Consider the following 18,321-nt stretch of genomic DNA (forward strand, 5'->3'; position numbering starts at 1 on the left):
AATAATCAAACAGTTGGTCCTTGAGCAGCTAGAGCGGATGGTTGTAATTATGAAGAGTCAGCTTGGTTTTCTCAAGAACAAGTCATGTCAGACTAACCTTATCTTTTTTTTTGTTGAGAAAGTTACTACCTTGCCAGATCATAGGAATCCTGTGGAAGTTGTTTACCTTGTTTTCAGTAAGCCAGTTTGGTGTAGTGGTTAGGATTGCGGACTTCTAATCTGGCATGCCAGGTTCGATTCTGCGCTCCCCCACATGCATCCAGCTGGGTGACTTTGGGCTCAGCCTCACCCACCTCACAGGGTGTCTGTTGTGGGGAGAGGAATGGGAAGGCGACTGTAAGCCGCTTTGAGCCTCCTTCGGGTAGGGAAAAGCGGCATATAAGAACCAACTCTTCTTCTTCTTCTTCTAAGGCTTTTGATAAGGTACTGCATGATATTCTTATTGGTAAACTGTTGTATAGATCCTCTTACTGTTAGGTGGATTGAAAACTGGTTGACAAATTGCACCCAAAGTGTGCTTGTAAATGGTTCATCATCTTCATGGAGAGCCTCAGGGGCCTGACTTGGGCCCTATGTTGTTCAACATATTCATAAATTATTTGGATGAAGGAATACTGGGGATGCTTATTAAATTTGCAGATGATACTAAACTGGGAGGGGTAGCAAACACACCAGAAGACAGAATCAGGATACAGGATGATCTTGACAGGCAGGGAAAATGGGCTAAAATGAATAAAAAGAATTTTAATAGTGAAAAATGTAAAATTCTGCATTTGGGTAGGAAAAATCAAATGCATCGGTCTGGGATGGGTGAGATTTGTCTTGGCAGTAGTAGAAAAAGATCTGGGGTTTTTGGTAGCCCATACACTGAACATGAGTCAGCAGTGTGACTCGGTAGCTAAAAAGGCAAATGGGATTTTGGGCTGTATTAAAAGAAGTATAGTGTCCAGATCACATGAGGTGATATTACCAGTTTACTGTACTCTGGTTAGAACTTACTTGGAGTACTGTGTTCAGTTTTGGCCACCACAACTGAAGAAAGATGTAGAGAAACCGGAGCATGTCGAGAGGAGTGTTACGACGGTGGTGAGGGATTTGGAGACCAAGTTGTATGAGGAAAAGTTGAGGGAGCTTAGTTTGTTTAGCCTGGAGAGAAGATGACTAAGAGGTGAACAGTTGAACTACCATTATTGTTTTGAAAATGAATTTTATTTTCATGAAGCCAATGGTCATTGCAAAACAATATTAAATAGCAAAAAAGTAACAGATAAAATATAAAACACTGCCTAATCTATGACAGCAGTACAAGTAATAAGATTAGATTTGAGTAACTCCTCCCAGGGAGACCACACTGAACCTCAGCTTTTCAGCAGCCTGAGCAAACAAACACATTTTGTAGGAAATACAGAGTCTGATAACAGAAATAGCCATTTCTCTTCCACTCTTTTTGAGATGTGGTTCTTATTCTTCATTACATTTCTAGTCCACACTTCCTCGAAGGTTTAGGACAGATTGCAATAGTTAACACAAAACAACTCAAAGATACAGAAAAACAACAAGTTGTGGCTCATGGCACTCAGTGCTACCCATTGCATGTCTCGTGCAGGAGACCTATCCTGACTTTCTTCTCTACCAACAGGCATGGAGAAATTCACCCGTGGAGGATGTCCAGTCAGCTGGACAGAGCCATTTTGTGGACGGTTCAGCGCCCACCAGCTGGAAAGCCTTTTTAAAATACACCCTCCTGCCTCCGCTTACGATGTCACCAAATACACCCATGTGAGTAATGTATCATGGCAATCCCAAAAGAAGACCCCTCAAAGAGAGGAGGCTAAAGGATGACAACGACAGTCCTCGATTTAAGATGAATTCACTCTCCACCCTCTTCTGGCTGCTGGAACCCTAATGTTTTAGGATACAGTTTTTGCATGGGGGCTCCTCCCCTTTAAGCCAGAAAGCTTTTGGAAACCCATCAGAAATAATACTGTGTTGTGTGGAAACTTCCAAAGAAGTTTGGGGCATGCTTTACATTGCCTAGAGAAACGTTCCCAGCTAGCAAAGAATGCCCCTGGTTTATTTTACATTGACTTTTATTCAGCTCTTTCTCAAAAATACTCAGGGTGGGTTACAATGTCAATAATTGATATATATTCTTAAATGGAAGATGGTTTTCTCTCAACCTGGAGAAAAGGAGGTTGAGAGGGGACATGATAGCCCTCTTTAAGTATTTGAAAGCTTGTCATTTGGAGGAGGAAGGATGCTGTTCCCATTGGCTGCAGAGGAAACGACACGCAGTAATGGGTTTAAACTTCAAGTACAACGATATAGGCTAGATATCAGGAAAAAAAATTTCACATGGAATAGGCTGCCTAAGGAGGTGGTGAGCTCCCCCTCACTGGCAGTCTTCAAGCAAAGGTTGGATACACACTTTTCTTGGATGCTTTAGGATGCTTAGGGCTGATCCTGCGTTGAGCAGGGGGTTGGACTGTATGGCCCATTCCAACTCTATGATTCTATGATTCTTTTGTCGCCCCCCTTTCTGCAAAGCCAAAAAGGAAAAAAAAGCTCATCTTTCTTTTGAATACAAACAAAATATCGAATTGCACAGTACAGTTAATTTTGTGTGCTATTGATAAACTGATCTTCCCACTCTCTCTTTACTTTGATCTTCATCCAACTAGCAGACAAGAGATAGTAATAGTCAATGTGTGTACATTTATTAAATTGGCCTTTTCAGTAGAGGAACAATGTTTTCTGTGGTCCTCTCATTATTTAGAAATCAGAATTATTCAGTATTTAGAAATCAGAATTATTCAGGATAGTAGTAGTTCTCCACTGTCCGGGAGAAGGCTTCAGCTCAATCGCCGCGTGTGTGTGTGGGGGGGGCGCCGCCTTCTCCCGGCCGCTCCAGCGGCCGGGAGAAGGCTTCGCCTCGCTCGCCATGGGAGAAGCGGTCAGGAGAAGCCTGAAGATCGGTGCCGCTGGCGGGGGGCCCCGCCTTCTCCCCGCCACAGGACCGGCTTTACCGCCTCCCACCGTGCCTGGCCCGCTGGTACGTCTTCCACAAGGTACATCTCCCGCGACCCTACCTTTCCCCCCGCTAGCGCCCATTTAGTTATGATAAAATCTAGTTATGATATAATATATTATTTCTCTTAGATCTGTTCTTGCAGACTAATTCTCTTAGAACTCTCAGGGTGTCTGTTGTGGTGAGAGGAAGGGAATGGTGATTGGAAGCTGCTTTAAGATCAGCAACGACAACGACAACAATACTATTTAGCCCGCCCTTCTGAATGCTCAGTGTGGGTAACATCAGTAAAATCAAGATGCAATTTAAAACTTTAAAACAATTACCATAGCCAAATTCCCTCTCTAAAATTTCCAGCCAGGGGAGTCCTTTAGTGAGGAGCTGATCTTCTGGTTTCTCTTCCTAGCAGTGAGGACAGCTATTTTGGTGGGTGTTATTGTAGGCTTTGACCATAAGCACAGTGGAACAGCTCCATCTTACCCTGTGGAACTAATTTAGGTCCTGCAGGGCCCTGATCCCTCCTGGGAACTCGTTCCACCAGACTGGGGCCAGGACTAAAAAGGCCCTGCCCCTAGTCAAGGTCATTTAAACCTCTTTGGGGTTGGGGACCCTGAGCAAATCCTAATCTGAAGATCGTAAGGCTTTGGGGGAGTTATAAGGGACTCCTTTGGGTAGTGATAATCGGTGTAGAAAAAACGGCTCTTCTCTCTCTGTGTCCTGTAGATGTGGCAGTGGGAAAGTGCCGTTGAATCTCAGCTGGCTTATGGTGATCCCATAGGGTTTTCCAAACAAGAGAAAGAGGGAAGTGTTGCTATTGCCTGTCTCTGTGTAGCAGCCCGGGCTTTCCTTGGTGGTCTTTGATCAAAGAACTAACCTAGGCCAAGTCTACTTAGCTTCTGAGATCTGGTGAGACTGAGGTAGCCTGGGCCATCCAGGACTCGGTGTCTTGTAGAGAGAAAGAGCGCGTAGAGGTGGGGAAAGTTCATGTCTCTTCACCGCCTTTCTTCTGATAGTTTTGCAGAGGGCGGCGGGAGACGCTAGAGGCAGAAAAGGACGATGGAGGCCTGTCTGTACTGCACAGTGACTTTAAATTCTGCAACTTGACTAGGACTTTTAAGTGAATGCATCTTGAGGTCGCAAAAGAGTTGGTCCTCATCATACCGTCAGCCAGAACAGAGACAAGGTAGATTCGGATGGATATTGAATGACTGGCTTTGTAATTGCTTTGTTCCCCCCTCCCCCAACCTTTTCTCCACAGTTGTGCTTTGCACACAAAGGTTCTTTGAGCAACACCCTCAGCGTTGCGGTCTCTTACTCTGCTACTTCCCTGCGCAGAGCAAAGAAGAACGTGACGTGCCAGTGGCCTCTTACTAAGACCAACCCAGAAAGGTATGGAAAGTATTTTGGATATTTGCATTAGTGGCACTCTTCCTCATTCCAGTATACTCTTGTAACTCATATGAAGTGCAGAATCCGCATCTGGTGGCACCTTAAAGACCAACATGGTAATGAGCTTTTGAGAGTCAAAGCTTCCTTCATTCTTATTTGTATCTGATGAAGGGAGCATTGACTCCTTGAATTTTATTCCCAGGAAAAACATTTTGGTCTCCAAAGTGCAACTGGATTCAAATCTTGCTCTTCTACAGCAGACCAACTAAGCAACCCACCTGCAATTTGTAACTCATATGAGTTCCTCAGATATATAAGTGCAGAGGCTGCTTCTTTGCTAGTAGGATTTATGATGCTCTTTGGTCCTCGAGACAGTTATTTGACAGGCAGGCGGGCATCACTGGCCCAGTACAGAAGCTCACACTTGTTATTGCGTTGGCATAGCCAGGCCACAACTTGTCCATTATGAACAAAACTAGGAGTGTTGGATAAGCATAGAGGGGATGTCTGCGGCAGTGGTCAGCCGACCATGAACTTCTCTTATTAACAGATCCCAGTGGCCCACAAAGGAACTCCCCCCCCCCCATCTCCTAGCTGGGAGCACGGGCTCCTTTGCCCCCAAGATCTCTGTAAGGGAAGTGTCCCACCCAGTGTACCTCTGGAGGCACACACCGCCATTGGTCCACCTTGAGCTGCCCCTTGTATGAGCCCCGTGCCATCCCCAAGGGTCGGGCCTGCTCATACCCAGCCTCCTCTTAAGAGGTTCTAAACTTGGGAGTCTGGGACGCAGGCCAGACCTCCCTACAACAACACAGGCTCCCCTATGCCATCCTGCAAGCTGTGACAAAATTTCCATTCCATATACAGCCATTCAACAATAAAACCAACAGAACATTCACAACCAAGGAACAAGGCTAGTTCCTAATTAGCAGAATTAGCAGAATTTCAGGGCAGGCAGGCAGGAAAAACTGTCCCTTGCAGCAGTCAGGGCAAAAGAGGCCGGGCCAGCCCATGTGGCACCATATAAAACCCGGTCTCCACCCGCCCCTGGCCTGATGCCTGTGCATCAGGCCACTCCCACTGTCCCTTGCACATCCTTCTCTGTGCCTTCTTTTTGGCCTGCACTGCTGCCGGTCAATCGGTGGCTCTGGTAAGTCAGGCCTATCATTTAAGTACAAAAGACATTCCTTTGTGGTCCTTGTGAATGTTGCTTCTGGCTGACTTTAGGTTTTTGTTTTGGTTGACTTAGTAACATTGCCTTTAATGTTGGCCAGGAAGTTGGGTACTGTCATGAAAACCGGCTGCTAATTCTAAAACATTTGGCTTTGATCCTAAGTATTGTTTCTGCTTGTACTCCTCTCTGTTGCAGAGCCAGTCCCCCACTGTGGAGCGTGCTCTTTGAGTGCTTGTTGATCTTGGATGTGTGGAAGTGTGTTGAGCAGGAGGAATGTGCTCCAAACTTTGTAGCACTGGGGTAGGCAGAGGGGCACAAGCAGAAACAAGGTGCAGGGTCCAGTCCATTGTTAGAGCATAGGAATGAACTTCAGCACCCTGGGTCTTACATCTACTGCTAGACTCCACCCAAAAGGCCATTCAGCAAGATAACTCGGAGCCTTTTCTGAAGCATCCGACCAATAGCCATTTTATGGACAGACTCTGCCATTGGCAGAGGGCCTGTAAAATGGAGCTTTTCGGCCGGGGTCATGGTTGAGGCCATGGCATTGAAGATCATGCCCACCCCCAGGAAAGAGGCTGCATCAGGCCAGACCTGCCTGTGGTGAACTATCAGCATCCATAGACTCCCTCCATGGTGCACCTAGAGGGGGTTAGTTGTTGTGGGGGTGAGAGGATAGGTTTTTCACCGCCAGGTTTTATATTTTAACTAGAAATTAAGCCCGCTGTAGAAGAAAGACAGCAGGCACTAGAGAATGGGGAGGCAGACTGTAGGAAAGGAAGGAAGGGAGGGAGAAAGAAGGGCAAGGGGTGGTTGAAAGGATGGGTAGAAGGGAGAAAGCAAGGAAGGCAGGAAGGAAGTAAAGGAGAGAGACAGGAAGCGAGTGAGAGGGAGAGACAGAGGAAGTCAGGAAGTAAGAAGGAAGAAAGGAAGGCAGGCAGAGAGGTAGGTGAAAGGGGAGGGTGCAGGGGGTGTGTGAAGGTGGGGGGAATGGGGGGATCGTGGGGGGCAAATCATGAGGGGGAGGTGGCGAGGAAAGAGGGGGTAGAGAGGAGTGTGTGCGTGGATGTGTGGGGTGGCTGTGTGTGTCTCTGTGGGGTTGGGGAAGCGGCAGCGGGGCGATCGTGTGGGGGGGCTGCCAGGGGAGTTTGGCTTGTGTGTGTGCCTGTAAGGGTGTGGAAGCGGCAGCGGCACGATGGGGGGGCGGCCAGGGGGGGGGGTTGTGTATGTGTGTGTGTGTCTCTGTGGGGGCAGGGAAGCGGCTGCGGTGCGATCGTGGGAGGGTGGCCAGGGGGATTTGGCGTGTGTGTGTGTGTGTGTCTGCGGGGGCGGGGAGGCAGCGGCGGTGCGATGGGGGGGCGGCCAGGGGGGTTTGGCTGGTGAGTGTGTGTGTGTGTGTGTGTATCTGGGCACGGGGAAGCAGTGGTGGCTTGATGGGGGGGCGGCCAGGGGGGTTGTGTGCGTGAGTGTGTGTGTGTCTGAGCGAGGGGAAGCCAGCGGGGAGGGGGACACTCACCGTCGGGGAAGGCTGCTTCTCCTTGTGCACGGTGAGTCCCCGGGCAGGCAAGGCGAGGCTGGGGCAAGCGGCCAATGGGGAGCCGGGTTTTGCGCGGCTCCCCATTGGCCACTGGGCCCTGGAGTGACACTCGGAGGGCACAATCAGGAGCCGCTTTGCGGCTCCTGATTGGGCCCTCCTAGTTTTTATCCCGGACAGAGCCCGCCCTTTCTCTGCTTACTCTTTTATTTATTCTGCTCCATAGGAGCAGTTAAAGATAGGATCATAATGTTTGTTTTATGTGCGGTTTTATTCCGTGATCTGCCATCAGACGGTTTGCTGATAATGGCAAGTAACAAATATAAGCTTCTAGCTCTTATCAACTTATCGGCATTAATGTCTTATGATTGTCTTTCAGCTGGAAGTTTGTATGTACTGATCTTTGGAGGGATTGTTTGGAGAATTCTGAATCCCTAAAAGATCTTCAGAGAAACTCTTCAGTATTTCTGCACCAGATAGATATTGAGCCCCTTGCGAGTGTGGCCGATTCTTCCATCTGGTTCTTCGTGGATGAGATCATAGTTTCGGACACAGATATAGTAGGTAATCATTTTCTCTTCCTTATTGCTTGGCTTTGAGATAATGTACTGAAAAGTAACATGACCATAAACTGTTTTCTTAATTTTTTGGAGAAAAGAAATATTTCCACTTCAAGATAAATGGATTGCTTTTTAAAGAATGCATGTCTCGCTAAGCTAGATTCCAGTCCTGTTGCATGTTTGGGACCAGCACGATAGGCTAGGCGGCTTTGCCTTCCAAATCTCATGCCCCCCCAAATCTCAATGGTTTTGAAGATGCTACTGGATTACAGACTGTTTGGAGCTGCATATCTAACCAATTGTGTCATATCTGATTGAACCAATGGATTGTTGTTATTGTTGTTGTTAGTTGCGGAGTCATGTCCAACCCATCGCGACCCCATGGACAATGATCCTCCAGGCCTTCCTGTCCTCTACCGTTCCCCAGAGTCCATTTAAGTTTGCACCTACTGCTTCAGTGACTCCATCCAGCCACCTCATTCTCTGTCGTCCCCTTCTTCTTTTGCCCTCGATCGCTCCCAGCATTAGGCTCTTCTCCAGGGAGTCCTTCCTTCTCATGAGGGGGGCAAAGTATTTGAGTTTCATCTTCAGGATCTGGTCTTCTAAGGAACAGTCAGGGCTGATCTCCTCTAGGACTGACTGGTTTGTTCACCTTGCAGTCCAAGGGACTCGCAAGAGTCTTCTCCAGCACCACAGTTCAAAAGCCTCAATTCTTTGACGCTCGGCCTTCCTTATGGTCCAACTTTCGCAGCCATACATTGCAACTGGGAATACCATAGCCTTGACTAAACGCACTTTTGTTGTCAGGGTGATGTCTCTGCTTTTCAGGATGCTGTCTAGATTTGCCATAGCTTTCCTCCCCAGGAGCAAGCGTCTTTTAATTTCTTTGCTGCAGTCCCCATCTGCAGTGATCTTGGAGCCCAGGGAAATAAAATCTGTCACTATCTCCATTTCTTCCCCATCTATTTGCCAGGAATTGAGAGGGCCGGATGCCATGATCTTTGTTTTCTTGATGAACCAATGGATAGCTGTTTTTAAAGCTCACAATCTGGTGGTCAAACTGTTGGAATGTTTTGTTATGAAATGCCTTGAAAATGCACTCATTTTTTTAAAACTATAATGTAGTTTGCTTTATGCTCTGGAAAGTGTCGTGACCTTCTCCATGATTCCTCTCCATAATTTGTTTCCTTCTAGTTTTCCAAAAAGAGGCAAGACCACCTCATCTACACTGCAGACATATAGAGTCAGTATCCGTGGTTGGAACGCCGCCCATATACAACGTGTCACTCTTAGCGGCAGATTGTTGTAAGGAACTCCCTCTTGTTTCATTGAGGTAAATGTGAATTTGAGTTCAAATTCCAGATGATTCTGGGCTTTTCTAAAAAGCACACCTTAAAATGTTTGGTGCCCCATCCTTGGTCTGAATCAAATTTACAAATCTTCAATAAACCTTTAATGGCATATAAGAACACCATCAAAATACGGGTAATTCATAATTAACTGGCCTGACTCACCAAAAGTAGTGCATTGAATATTTCATTTTCTTCTGCAGAGGGTTCGTGGGCGAAGCAAGCGTCAGTCTGACAGTTCAGAGGGTACAAATGGCGAGCCCCCCTCTTGGCGGGACTTTTCGGATTCATCTGCCCAATGTGGTGATCTCAGGTAAATGGAGGATTCCGAGCCTTTTTCTTTTTTATGCATTTATTTATCGAATTTATATTACATCCTCCCTCATAGTCCGAGGGCAGCTCACACCAATTGATAATTTACAGGAGGTTAAAATGATTTAAAACAGTTTAAACTAATAAATTAGATTTAAAACTGTCCAAATTCACTGCTATTTCCCTATCAGAGAGGAAGGGGAATAAATTGCTTTGTTAGGACAGTCCTAGAGTGCACATTCAGTTGTTTCTAACTGTGTCCAGGTGTTCTTTGTTTAAGTAGGGAGGTCAGCTTGTTGATGGCATATAAGTAGGCCTCAGATATTGGCCTGGTAGAACAGCTCTGTCTTGCAGGCCCTGCGGAACTGTTTTAAGTACCGGAGGGTGCAGGTCTCCCTCAAAAGAGCATTCCATCAGGCTGGCAGCAGGGCTGAAAAGACCTTGGTTGTGGTTGAGTTCAATTTTATTTCTCTGGGGCTGGGGAGCCTGAGCATATTCTATGGGCTTATTCTTTCTAGTTTCCACATATTCCACATTCTTCGAATTTGGCTCAATGCCTCCAGCCGTTTAAACTAGCCTGTGCCTTTGAATACAACTTGGCATATTATTTGGCCCAGTTCAAGTTTCTTGTCTCCTGACTTCGGCTGCTTCATCATCCTTTCCCCCAGGTGTTCCAGTGTCTATCTCTTCCCAACATCTCCACAGGCTCCTGCAAAGCCACACCAATAATTTTACAGCCCAATACTTGAATATCAGTGATTTTTTGGTCACGAAGGACTCCAGCAGCTGTTACCAGAGCAGGTGGACCTTGATTTGGTTGTCAACAACTGGTGACTTGCCTGATATCATCAATGTATGTCAATCTATTAAATTCACTGTTCTCTTACTCAGCACATCCTTTATATTTAAGGTTTATTCTTTTACCAGCTTCAAAGCCCATTCCTAAGAACAGGCCTTGAAAGGCTGCCCCGTCCCCTGGCTCCCGGCCAGGCAGATTAAGGTGACTCGCAGCTGGACCAAGTGAGGCGTGCGGGGGCTGGCCAGCTCATTAGCAGGCCTGGGACACAGCTCCTTAGCAGGCAGTCAGCAGGCAGGGAGGGCCTTGTTAGCAGGCCCTCCACCATGACCCTTTGCCCTGGACCCTCTTCCCTGACCTGCTGCTGGCTCCAGGCACTGAGGTGCGTGTGAGAGCAAAGAGGCTAGAGTTCAGGGACAGCAAAGCTGGCTGCACCCTGATTGGACCTATTCCAACTTGGACAGCCGGACATGCTCCGCCCCCCAGGCTGTTTCACAAATATATAGAGGAACCATGGATAAGGATGGTGTCCAGGAGAGCGCAACCCTGATGGCTTTATTTCTCGGCTCCACCATGGTTTGTTCCATGTGGTCATTTATTTTGGGGTTGTCATGATTTGATCCTGCTCTTCATATGGCAGACCCAGATCACATCAAGTCAACTCTTTCCACTCTCCATTCATTTCCTGCTGTGTTGCTTTTCTATTATTTCCCCCCTAGACCAGACCTAAGTATCTAATCCAACCTTTCTCAACCAGAGTTTCATGAAATCCTTGGGTTTCTTGGCAACCCTGGAAGGGTTTCCTAAATGGGTGGGAATTAATTAATTCTTCTGTATTTAAACCCCATTGTTGCTTCTTGGAACAGTTTTGTGTAGTGGTTAGGAGTGTGGACTTTTAATCTAGCAAGCTGGGTTTGATTCTGCACTCCCCCACATGCAGCCAGCTAAGTGTCCTTGGGCTCGCCACGGTGCTGAGAAAGCTGTTTTGACCTAGCAGTAATAGCAGGGCTCTCTCAGCCTCCTCTCCCTCACAGGGTGTCTGTTGTGGGGAGAGGAAAGGGAAGGCGAATGTAAGCCGCTTTGAGACTCCTTCAGGTAGGTAAAAGCGGCATATAAGAACCAACTCTTCTTCTTCTTCTTAGCAAAATAAAGTCTTGGTTCTCCAGTGACTCCTTCCCTTGTCTCACTGGTGCCCCATCATTCCTGAATAGAACCTTTACCCATGCAAAGATGGAGGGAACTTTACTCTTCTGTTGTTCTGAAGTGACTGTGATTGTTACACTCACACCCACCCCACTCAGTGCTCCTAACTGCATAGTCATGAAGTCACAGTTGTGAAACAGATCTCAGAAACTAAGCAGGGTTACCCCTGGCTGGGATTTGGATGGGGGACCTAAAAGGAACACCTGGGGCCTGATGCAGAAGCAGGCATTGACAAACCACCTCCAGACATCCCTTGCTTAGCTGTCTAACAAGACACGGACCTCCTGGCTATGCTACACACATGCCATGCAGAGGCAGTTTATCCTAGGAGCACATGCAATTCCAGGGCCCCTGTGGTGTTGTCCGGACAGGGGGTCCTTCAAACTGGGATTGTCAGGGGGTCTTCATAGGTAGCTTGCAGATGGCAAGAATGAAAAAAAGGCTATATGTATCCCCTGTTAATAACTGAGCATACACGTCACTCATTGAGCATATGGACAGACCACAAGCCATATAAGTGCAATTTGGGTATTGCAGTTGTGCATCCCGCCAAGGTTTGAGAAATATTTTCAGCAAAGTGAAGCTGTTAGTAGCTTCCAAAGTTCTGACCATCCCTAAGGAGGGTGCTCCACTTGTAACTTGTACAGCACCAGTATCAGCTTTGTCAGTGCTGTGGCGAGCCCAAGGTCACCCAGCTGGCTGTAAGTGGGGGAGCACAAAATCAAACCCAGCTCACCAGTTTAGAAGTCCGCACTCCTAACCACTACACCAAGCTGGCTTGAGAAACGCTGCGATAAATAAATGCAATTGCGAAATGTAAAAAGGATGAAAATTGCGTTCCTAGGGTTACCAAGCTCTTGATGGGGCCTGGAGATCTCCTGAATTGCAACAGATCTCCAGAACCCTTATCCTCGTCCCCCTGGAAGGAATGGCTGATTTGGAGGGTGGACTCACATCAGATCTCCCTTCCCAGCTCTGTCCCCTTCCCCAAGTCTGCCTTTTGCAGGCACAACCTCCAAATCTCCAGGAATTTTGCAAAGGGGAGCTGGCACTCTTTTGCATTGTCTCCAAGAGAAATGAAGCCCTTAAATTGTTTCCTCTTGCAAAAGAGAGTGGTGCGCAGCCTGCCTTCGCGCATGTATCCCTCAACACCAGTTCTCTCCCTCAGCATGGCTGTCAGAGGGCCCTGTTAGTAAACTAAGCTGAACCAAAAGAAGGGGAGATTAGGTTTAAAAAGGGTTCCAGAAAGGAATAATGTAGGACCTTGGCCTTTGCATAGAGAGCGCTGTGCTTTTCACTACCTGAAGGAGCCCCAAACACACACTTTCCCCATTGGCCCAGCCAATTGGATTCTAACTCCAGGGGGCACACAACCTGTTTCTCCCAAGTAGTGTTGCCAGCTCTGGCCTGGGAAATAACTGGAGATTTTGGGGATGGAGGCTGGGAAGGATGGAGCTTGGGGAAGGGAGGGACCGCAACAGGGCATAATGTCCTAAAGGCTGCCCTCTAAGGCATCTGTTTTCTCCAGGGAAACTGATCTTGGTTGGCTGGAGATCAATAGCAATTGCAAAAGCTCTCCAGTTAAAAAGTTAACAGCAAACCTTCTTTGAGTGTGAGATGAAACCTGCTTACCACCCTGAAAAGTGAAAAGGAGATCTGGTTTTCCTAACCCCTGTTCTTTCTCTTCAAGGTCTCTGCCGAAAACCTCACTGGTCTGAACCCAGCAGTTACATCCCGGGTGGTGTTCGATGGAGGCGTTTTCATTACTCCAATTTTCGGAGACATGCTTGCTACCCCCAATGACTTCACACAGGTATGAAAGCTAAAAGTCAAAACCCTACCTTATAATAGTCTGGAAAACTAACAAAAGACCAACTTTCTGTGGGCAAACTAAACTCTTCTTTTTGCAAGTATCTAGGGAGTTTGTGTAGAAGATTTTGCTCATTGAAGATTCAGTGCTTCAAACTGAAATTAAACTGTGAGTGCAGACAGGACCCTGGACCCCCAAGAGAGCAGTCCAGTACTTTAAACCACTACACTACCCAGGCTCTCTGCAGTGGGGAGGATTCCTCTGAGGTTCCAAACCCGGAACACCTCTGGGTGCTCAGCTGGTGCTTCCAGTTTCCAATCCCCAGTTCTCTTGGACACTAGTGACGGCATAAGCCTCGCTCCTCCTCATTCTGGCATGCAACCATGGTACCATTGGCTGATTAATTGATTGATTTCTTGACTGTTCCTACAAGCAGGCTCAGGACAATTTACAATAATTAAATATCATATAAAATCAACTCTTAATAATAAAATATTTAAAAAACTAGTAATATAATAAAAACTAGCTTCAAAGCCCGTTCCGAAGAATGGGTCTTGAAAGGGTCCCCTCCCCTGGCCCCCGGCTAGGCAGCTTAAGGTGGATTCGGGCCGCAGCTCACAGCCAGATCAAGTGGGGCAGGTGGGGGCTGGCCCAGGACAGAGCTCCTTAGCAGGCAGTCAGCAGGCCAGGAGGCCCTCGTTAGCAGGCCCTGCTTAGCAGTTAGCAGGCCCAGGCTAGCAAGCCAAGAGGCCCTTGTTAGCAGGTACTGCTTAGCAGGCCAAGAGGCCCTCGTTAGCAGGCCCTCTACCACAACCCTGTGCCCAGGGCCCTCTCCCTTTACCTGCTGCTGGCTCCACACACTGAGGTGTGTCTGAGAGCAAAGAGGCTAGAGTCCAGGGACAGAGGGTGGGAGTTGCAAAGGCAGGGCCATATTCCAACTTGGACAGGCGGACACGTTCCACCCCCCAGGCTGTTTCACAAATATATAGAGGAACCATGGATAAGGATGCCTAAATTCTAAAATGCTCTGTCCTACCGCCATACTATCCAGTTCATCACCCACTTGCTGGTAGTTTTCAACTTTTATGGTGGTAGTAGGCGGAGGGGAGAACCTGTAAAGGGGGCAAGATGGGCAGGGGAGGCCAGATGTAATTCTGAACTATCCTGGCCTCATAGGCCTGGTGGAAGAGGGTTGTTTTACAGACCCTGTGGAATCCTCCCAATGCCTTCAGGGGCCAGATTTCCACTGTGCATGTCCCATTGTTGCAGTTGGATTCTGGATCTGAGAACAACAGAGAGAATGCAGTGCAAGCCTTCTGGTTCTGGTTTGGTTTCTGCCACTGAGGTGGAAATAAAGACAGCACTCTTCCACTAGGCCAATGGTTGAGGACAGGGCACTTTAACATCATGTGGGCCTTCTGCCACTCCTCTTAGGTCGCCCCCTTTTTTTCTTTGGCTGGGCATATGTTCCTGGCCTATAGCCAATCCTGCAGGCCAGAAGGAAGACAGCTGGAATGGGGTTTGGGTTGTCAGTTTATTTATGTTTAAAAATTGGTCTTTGAATGTTTTAATTTATGCTGTAAACTGCCCCAAGCCCATATGTGGAGGGGGCTACTCTATACTGTAGTGGTTAGGAGCGCGGACTTCTAATCTGGCATGCCAGGTTCGATTCTGCACTCCCCCACATGCAGCCAGCTGGGTGACCTTGGGTTCGCCACGGTGCTGATAAAACTGTTCTGACCGAGCAGGAATATCAGGGCTCTCTCAGCCTCACCCACCCCACAGGGTGTCTGTTATGCGGAGAGGAAAGGGAAGGAGGCTTTGAGCCTTCTTCGGGTAGAGAAAAGTGGCATATAAGAACCAACTCTACTTCTTCTTCTATACATCAAATAATAAATAAATGAATTTGTCCTCTCTACTTTTTGAAAACAGCCCAGGCAGTTACGCTGTCCTTGAAAAGCCAAAATTTGGGTTCTCCCCACTAGGGTTGCCAACCTTGGATTGGGGAATACCTGGAGACTCTGGAAATGGAGCTGTGAGTGGGCGGGATTTGGGGTGGGGGGACCTCAGTGGAGTAGAATGCTATGGAGTCTACCCTCCAAAGCAGCCATTTTCTCCAGGGGAACTGATCTTGGTTGCCTGGAGATGGGCTATAATACAGGGGATCCCCAGGTCCTACCTGGGGATTGGCCTCCCTACTCCCCACTCCAACTGTCACAACTTCTCAATTTCTTCTGTCTTCCCAGGTTGCAGTTTCTGTGAATGATGTTCCAGCAAATTGTTCCGGTTCATGCATATTCCAGTATCTCCTGGACTCTACTCCTCTTGTTGATAGTGTCCAATATTCTGTAGGTAAGCCTCGTCACTTTTGCCTTTCATTATAATTTTGGCTATCTCAATCTTATCATAAGTTCAGTGGGATCGGTGCTGTTTAGCTTTTGGATAGGAGATTACCAAGGACTACCAGGGCTGTGACGTGGAGGCAGGCAATGGCAAGCCACCTCTGAATGTCTCTGGCTTTGGAAATCTTATGAGGTTGTCAGGATTGGGCTGAGGCTTTATGGGGAAAAAAAGAAAAAAGGAGATTGTAAAAAATTGCTTCATATTGTGACATAGGAGAGGACCATCAACAAATAACTAATGTGGAATTTGTGGAGAATTCCATCCATCCATCCATCCATCCATCCATCCATCCATCCATCCATCCATCCATCCATCCATCCATCCATCCATCCATACATACATACATACATACATACATACATACATACATACATACATCTATTTACTAGCTTCAAAGCCTGTTCCTAAGAACAGGCCTTGAAAGGGCTCTCTCCCCTTAAGGTGGCTTTGGGCTACAGTTCGCAGCCAGATCAAGTGGGGCGGGCGGGGGCTGGGCATCTCGTTATCAGGGCCGGGATACAGCTCCTTAGCAGGTAGTCAGCAGGCCGGGAGGCCCTCGTCAGCAAGCCCAGCCTAGCAGGCCAAGTGGCCCTTGTTAGCAAGCCCTCCACCACAACCATTTGCCCAGGGCCCTCTCCCCTTACCTGCTGCTGGCTCCAGGCACTGAGGCATCTGAGAGCAAAGAGGCTAGAGTCCAGGGATGGAGGGTGGGAGCTGCAGGGGCAGGGCCCATCAGGGCAAAGCCGGCTGGCCCTATTCTAACTTGGACAGCTGGACACGTCCCACCCCCTGTTTCATAAATATATAGAGGGACAACAATGGATAAGGATTTGTTTGTTTGTTTGTTTACTGCCCTCCCCGAAGGCTCAGGGTGGTTTATATCAAAGAGACATAACTGTACAAATAACTCAGTATATAATAACACAATAATTACTATAACATTATGAACAATAGAACAATGGGGAGAACAATAACTCAACACTTACTGACGGCACAGTGGGGGGAGCGAGTCTGCAATGATGGTTGTAGGAGGGAGGCTGAGGGGGGCCGATTGGAAGTGGTGATCCTGGTCGACCTCAACCAAATGCCTGGCGGAGAAGCTCCCCTTTGCAGGCCCTGCAGAACTGGTTAGGTTCTGTCAGGGCCCTGATCTCCTCTGGGAGCTCATTCCACCAGGTGGGGGCCAGAATGGAGAAAGCTCAGGCCCTGTTGAGGTCAAGAAGGCTTCCTTGGGGCCAGGGATCTCCAGGAAGTTGGAGCTGATGGAGTGTAAGGCTCTTTGAAAGGCGTTGGCAGAGAGGCGATCCTTTAGGTACACTGGGCCTACATGCCGTATACCGAGGCCAAATCCTCTCCTTGTGATTGTCCCCCCCACAGTCTCATTCAGAGGTGGAGATTCCATTCAACCATTTTAAAGGTCTCCCCTGGATGGTCAAGGCTAACCTAATCTTGGTCAGATTGTGGAAGCAAAGCATGGTTGGCTCTGGCCTCATTCTGCATACATTAGATATTGCACTTCCAGTGTGCTTTTGCAGCTAGATTTTCCTGTGCAAAACAGGAAAATCTGCTTTTAAAGCATACTGAAAGTCCATTATCCAGAATGTGTGGAATGAGTCCTGACTTGTACTTGGATGTGAGACTGAGGAAATTCAAGGCTACTATGCAGAGGCCGGCAATGGCAAATCTTCTTTGCCCCATGGGAGTTGTCATGAGTCAGGTGTGACTTGACAGGACTTTCCTTCAATACCATCACCTTTTAAAGCCAGGGAAACTGGTGGCCATTTCTGTATTCCATGGCAGTGAATTCCCCGAGTGAAAGTCCTCTTTGCGCAAAATATGTACAAAGAGACCATAGAGTAGGCACGATAGTAGTTTCCAAGGGCTATAACTTATATAAGAACAATAATCGTGTGGCATTTTCTACAGTAAGGACTGACTTGTACCTTTGTGACTTAGGTGTGTGTGTTAAAAAGCCACATGACTTCCCTTTCCAACTGCAAAACACTTCTACAGAAGATGTATTCTGCTGCAGGTCAAATTAAATTTGATACAATGGTTATATGTGGGAGCCAGTCTTTGAAACCAAATATTTGCTTCCTGCATTTCACTCTGAATTTGTCATTTCAGAGGACGCCGTTCATATGTTAATCCGCCTTGAGGGATCTGGGTTCACTGCAGACCGGAGATTAATGCTCATTGAGGTGAACCAGATGGACTGTGAGATCTTGGCTTCCAACCACAGCAGCACTCTTTGCTGGATGAACTTGTTACCGGCTGGATTGTATAGAATTACGGTGTTGGTGAGACACTATGGTTTTGCAGTCAATGCCAGTGGAGAAGGCGGAATCTTCCTGAGGATTATGCCCCGGTTAACTGCCATTGAACCCCCAGTGGCTTCAGAGATTGGTATGTGTGAATAACGTGGACTGGGTTTAGGGTTGCCAGGTCCTCCCTGGCCATGGGTGGAGAAGTGGGGAGGGGAGGGTGGCCAGATCCAGGTGAGAAAACTTCTGGAGATTTGGGGATGGAGCCTGGGGAGATCAGGGATCTCAGTGCAATACCATAGAATCCACGCTCCAAAGTATCTATTTTCGCAATGGGAACTGATCCTTGTAGTGTGAAGATAAGGCGTAATTCTGGAGGCTGGCATGCCTATCTGTGTTTTGTTTTCTATAACTGCTTCCTTCTTGGGCATACTTTCTCAACATTTTTACAACTGGAAAACCCCTGAATCATTCTTGAGGCTTTGATAAACTCCTGAAG

At 47.6% G+C, this 18,321-nt stretch overlaps 1 protein-coding gene across 2 annotated transcripts in view; it reads left to right on the top strand.

Annotated features, from left to right (window-relative positions):
* The window catches only part of PKHD1 (PKHD1 ciliary IPT domain containing fibrocystin/polyductin), a 454,238-nt gene that overhangs the window by 68,919 nt on the left and 366,998 nt on the right, over positions 1–18,321 (top strand). For both annotated transcript variants that reach the window (XM_077315063.1, XM_077315054.1), the window contains exons 19-27: positions 1,640–1,779; positions 4,287–4,417; positions 7,505–7,689; positions 8,880–9,018; positions 9,238–9,347; positions 10,015–10,199; positions 13,036–13,158; positions 15,402–15,507; positions 17,686–17,964. In XM_077315063.1, coding sequence (XP_077171178.1) covers positions 1,640–1,779; positions 4,287–4,417; positions 7,505–7,689; positions 8,880–9,018; positions 9,238–9,347; positions 10,015–10,199; positions 13,036–13,158; positions 15,402–15,507; positions 17,686–17,964 — 1,398 coding nt within the window. The remainder of the gene's footprint in view (positions 1–1,639; positions 1,780–4,286; positions 4,418–7,504; positions 7,690–8,879; positions 9,019–9,237; positions 9,348–10,014; positions 10,200–13,035; positions 13,159–15,401; positions 15,508–17,685; positions 17,965–18,321) is intronic.

Source organism: Paroedura picta, chromosome 1 (assembly GCF_049243985.1).
Source record: "Paroedura picta isolate Pp20150507F chromosome 1, Ppicta_v3.0, whole genome shotgun sequence".
In the NCBI taxonomy this organism is placed as follows: domain Eukaryota; kingdom Metazoa; phylum Chordata; class Lepidosauria; order Squamata; family Gekkonidae; genus Paroedura; species Paroedura picta.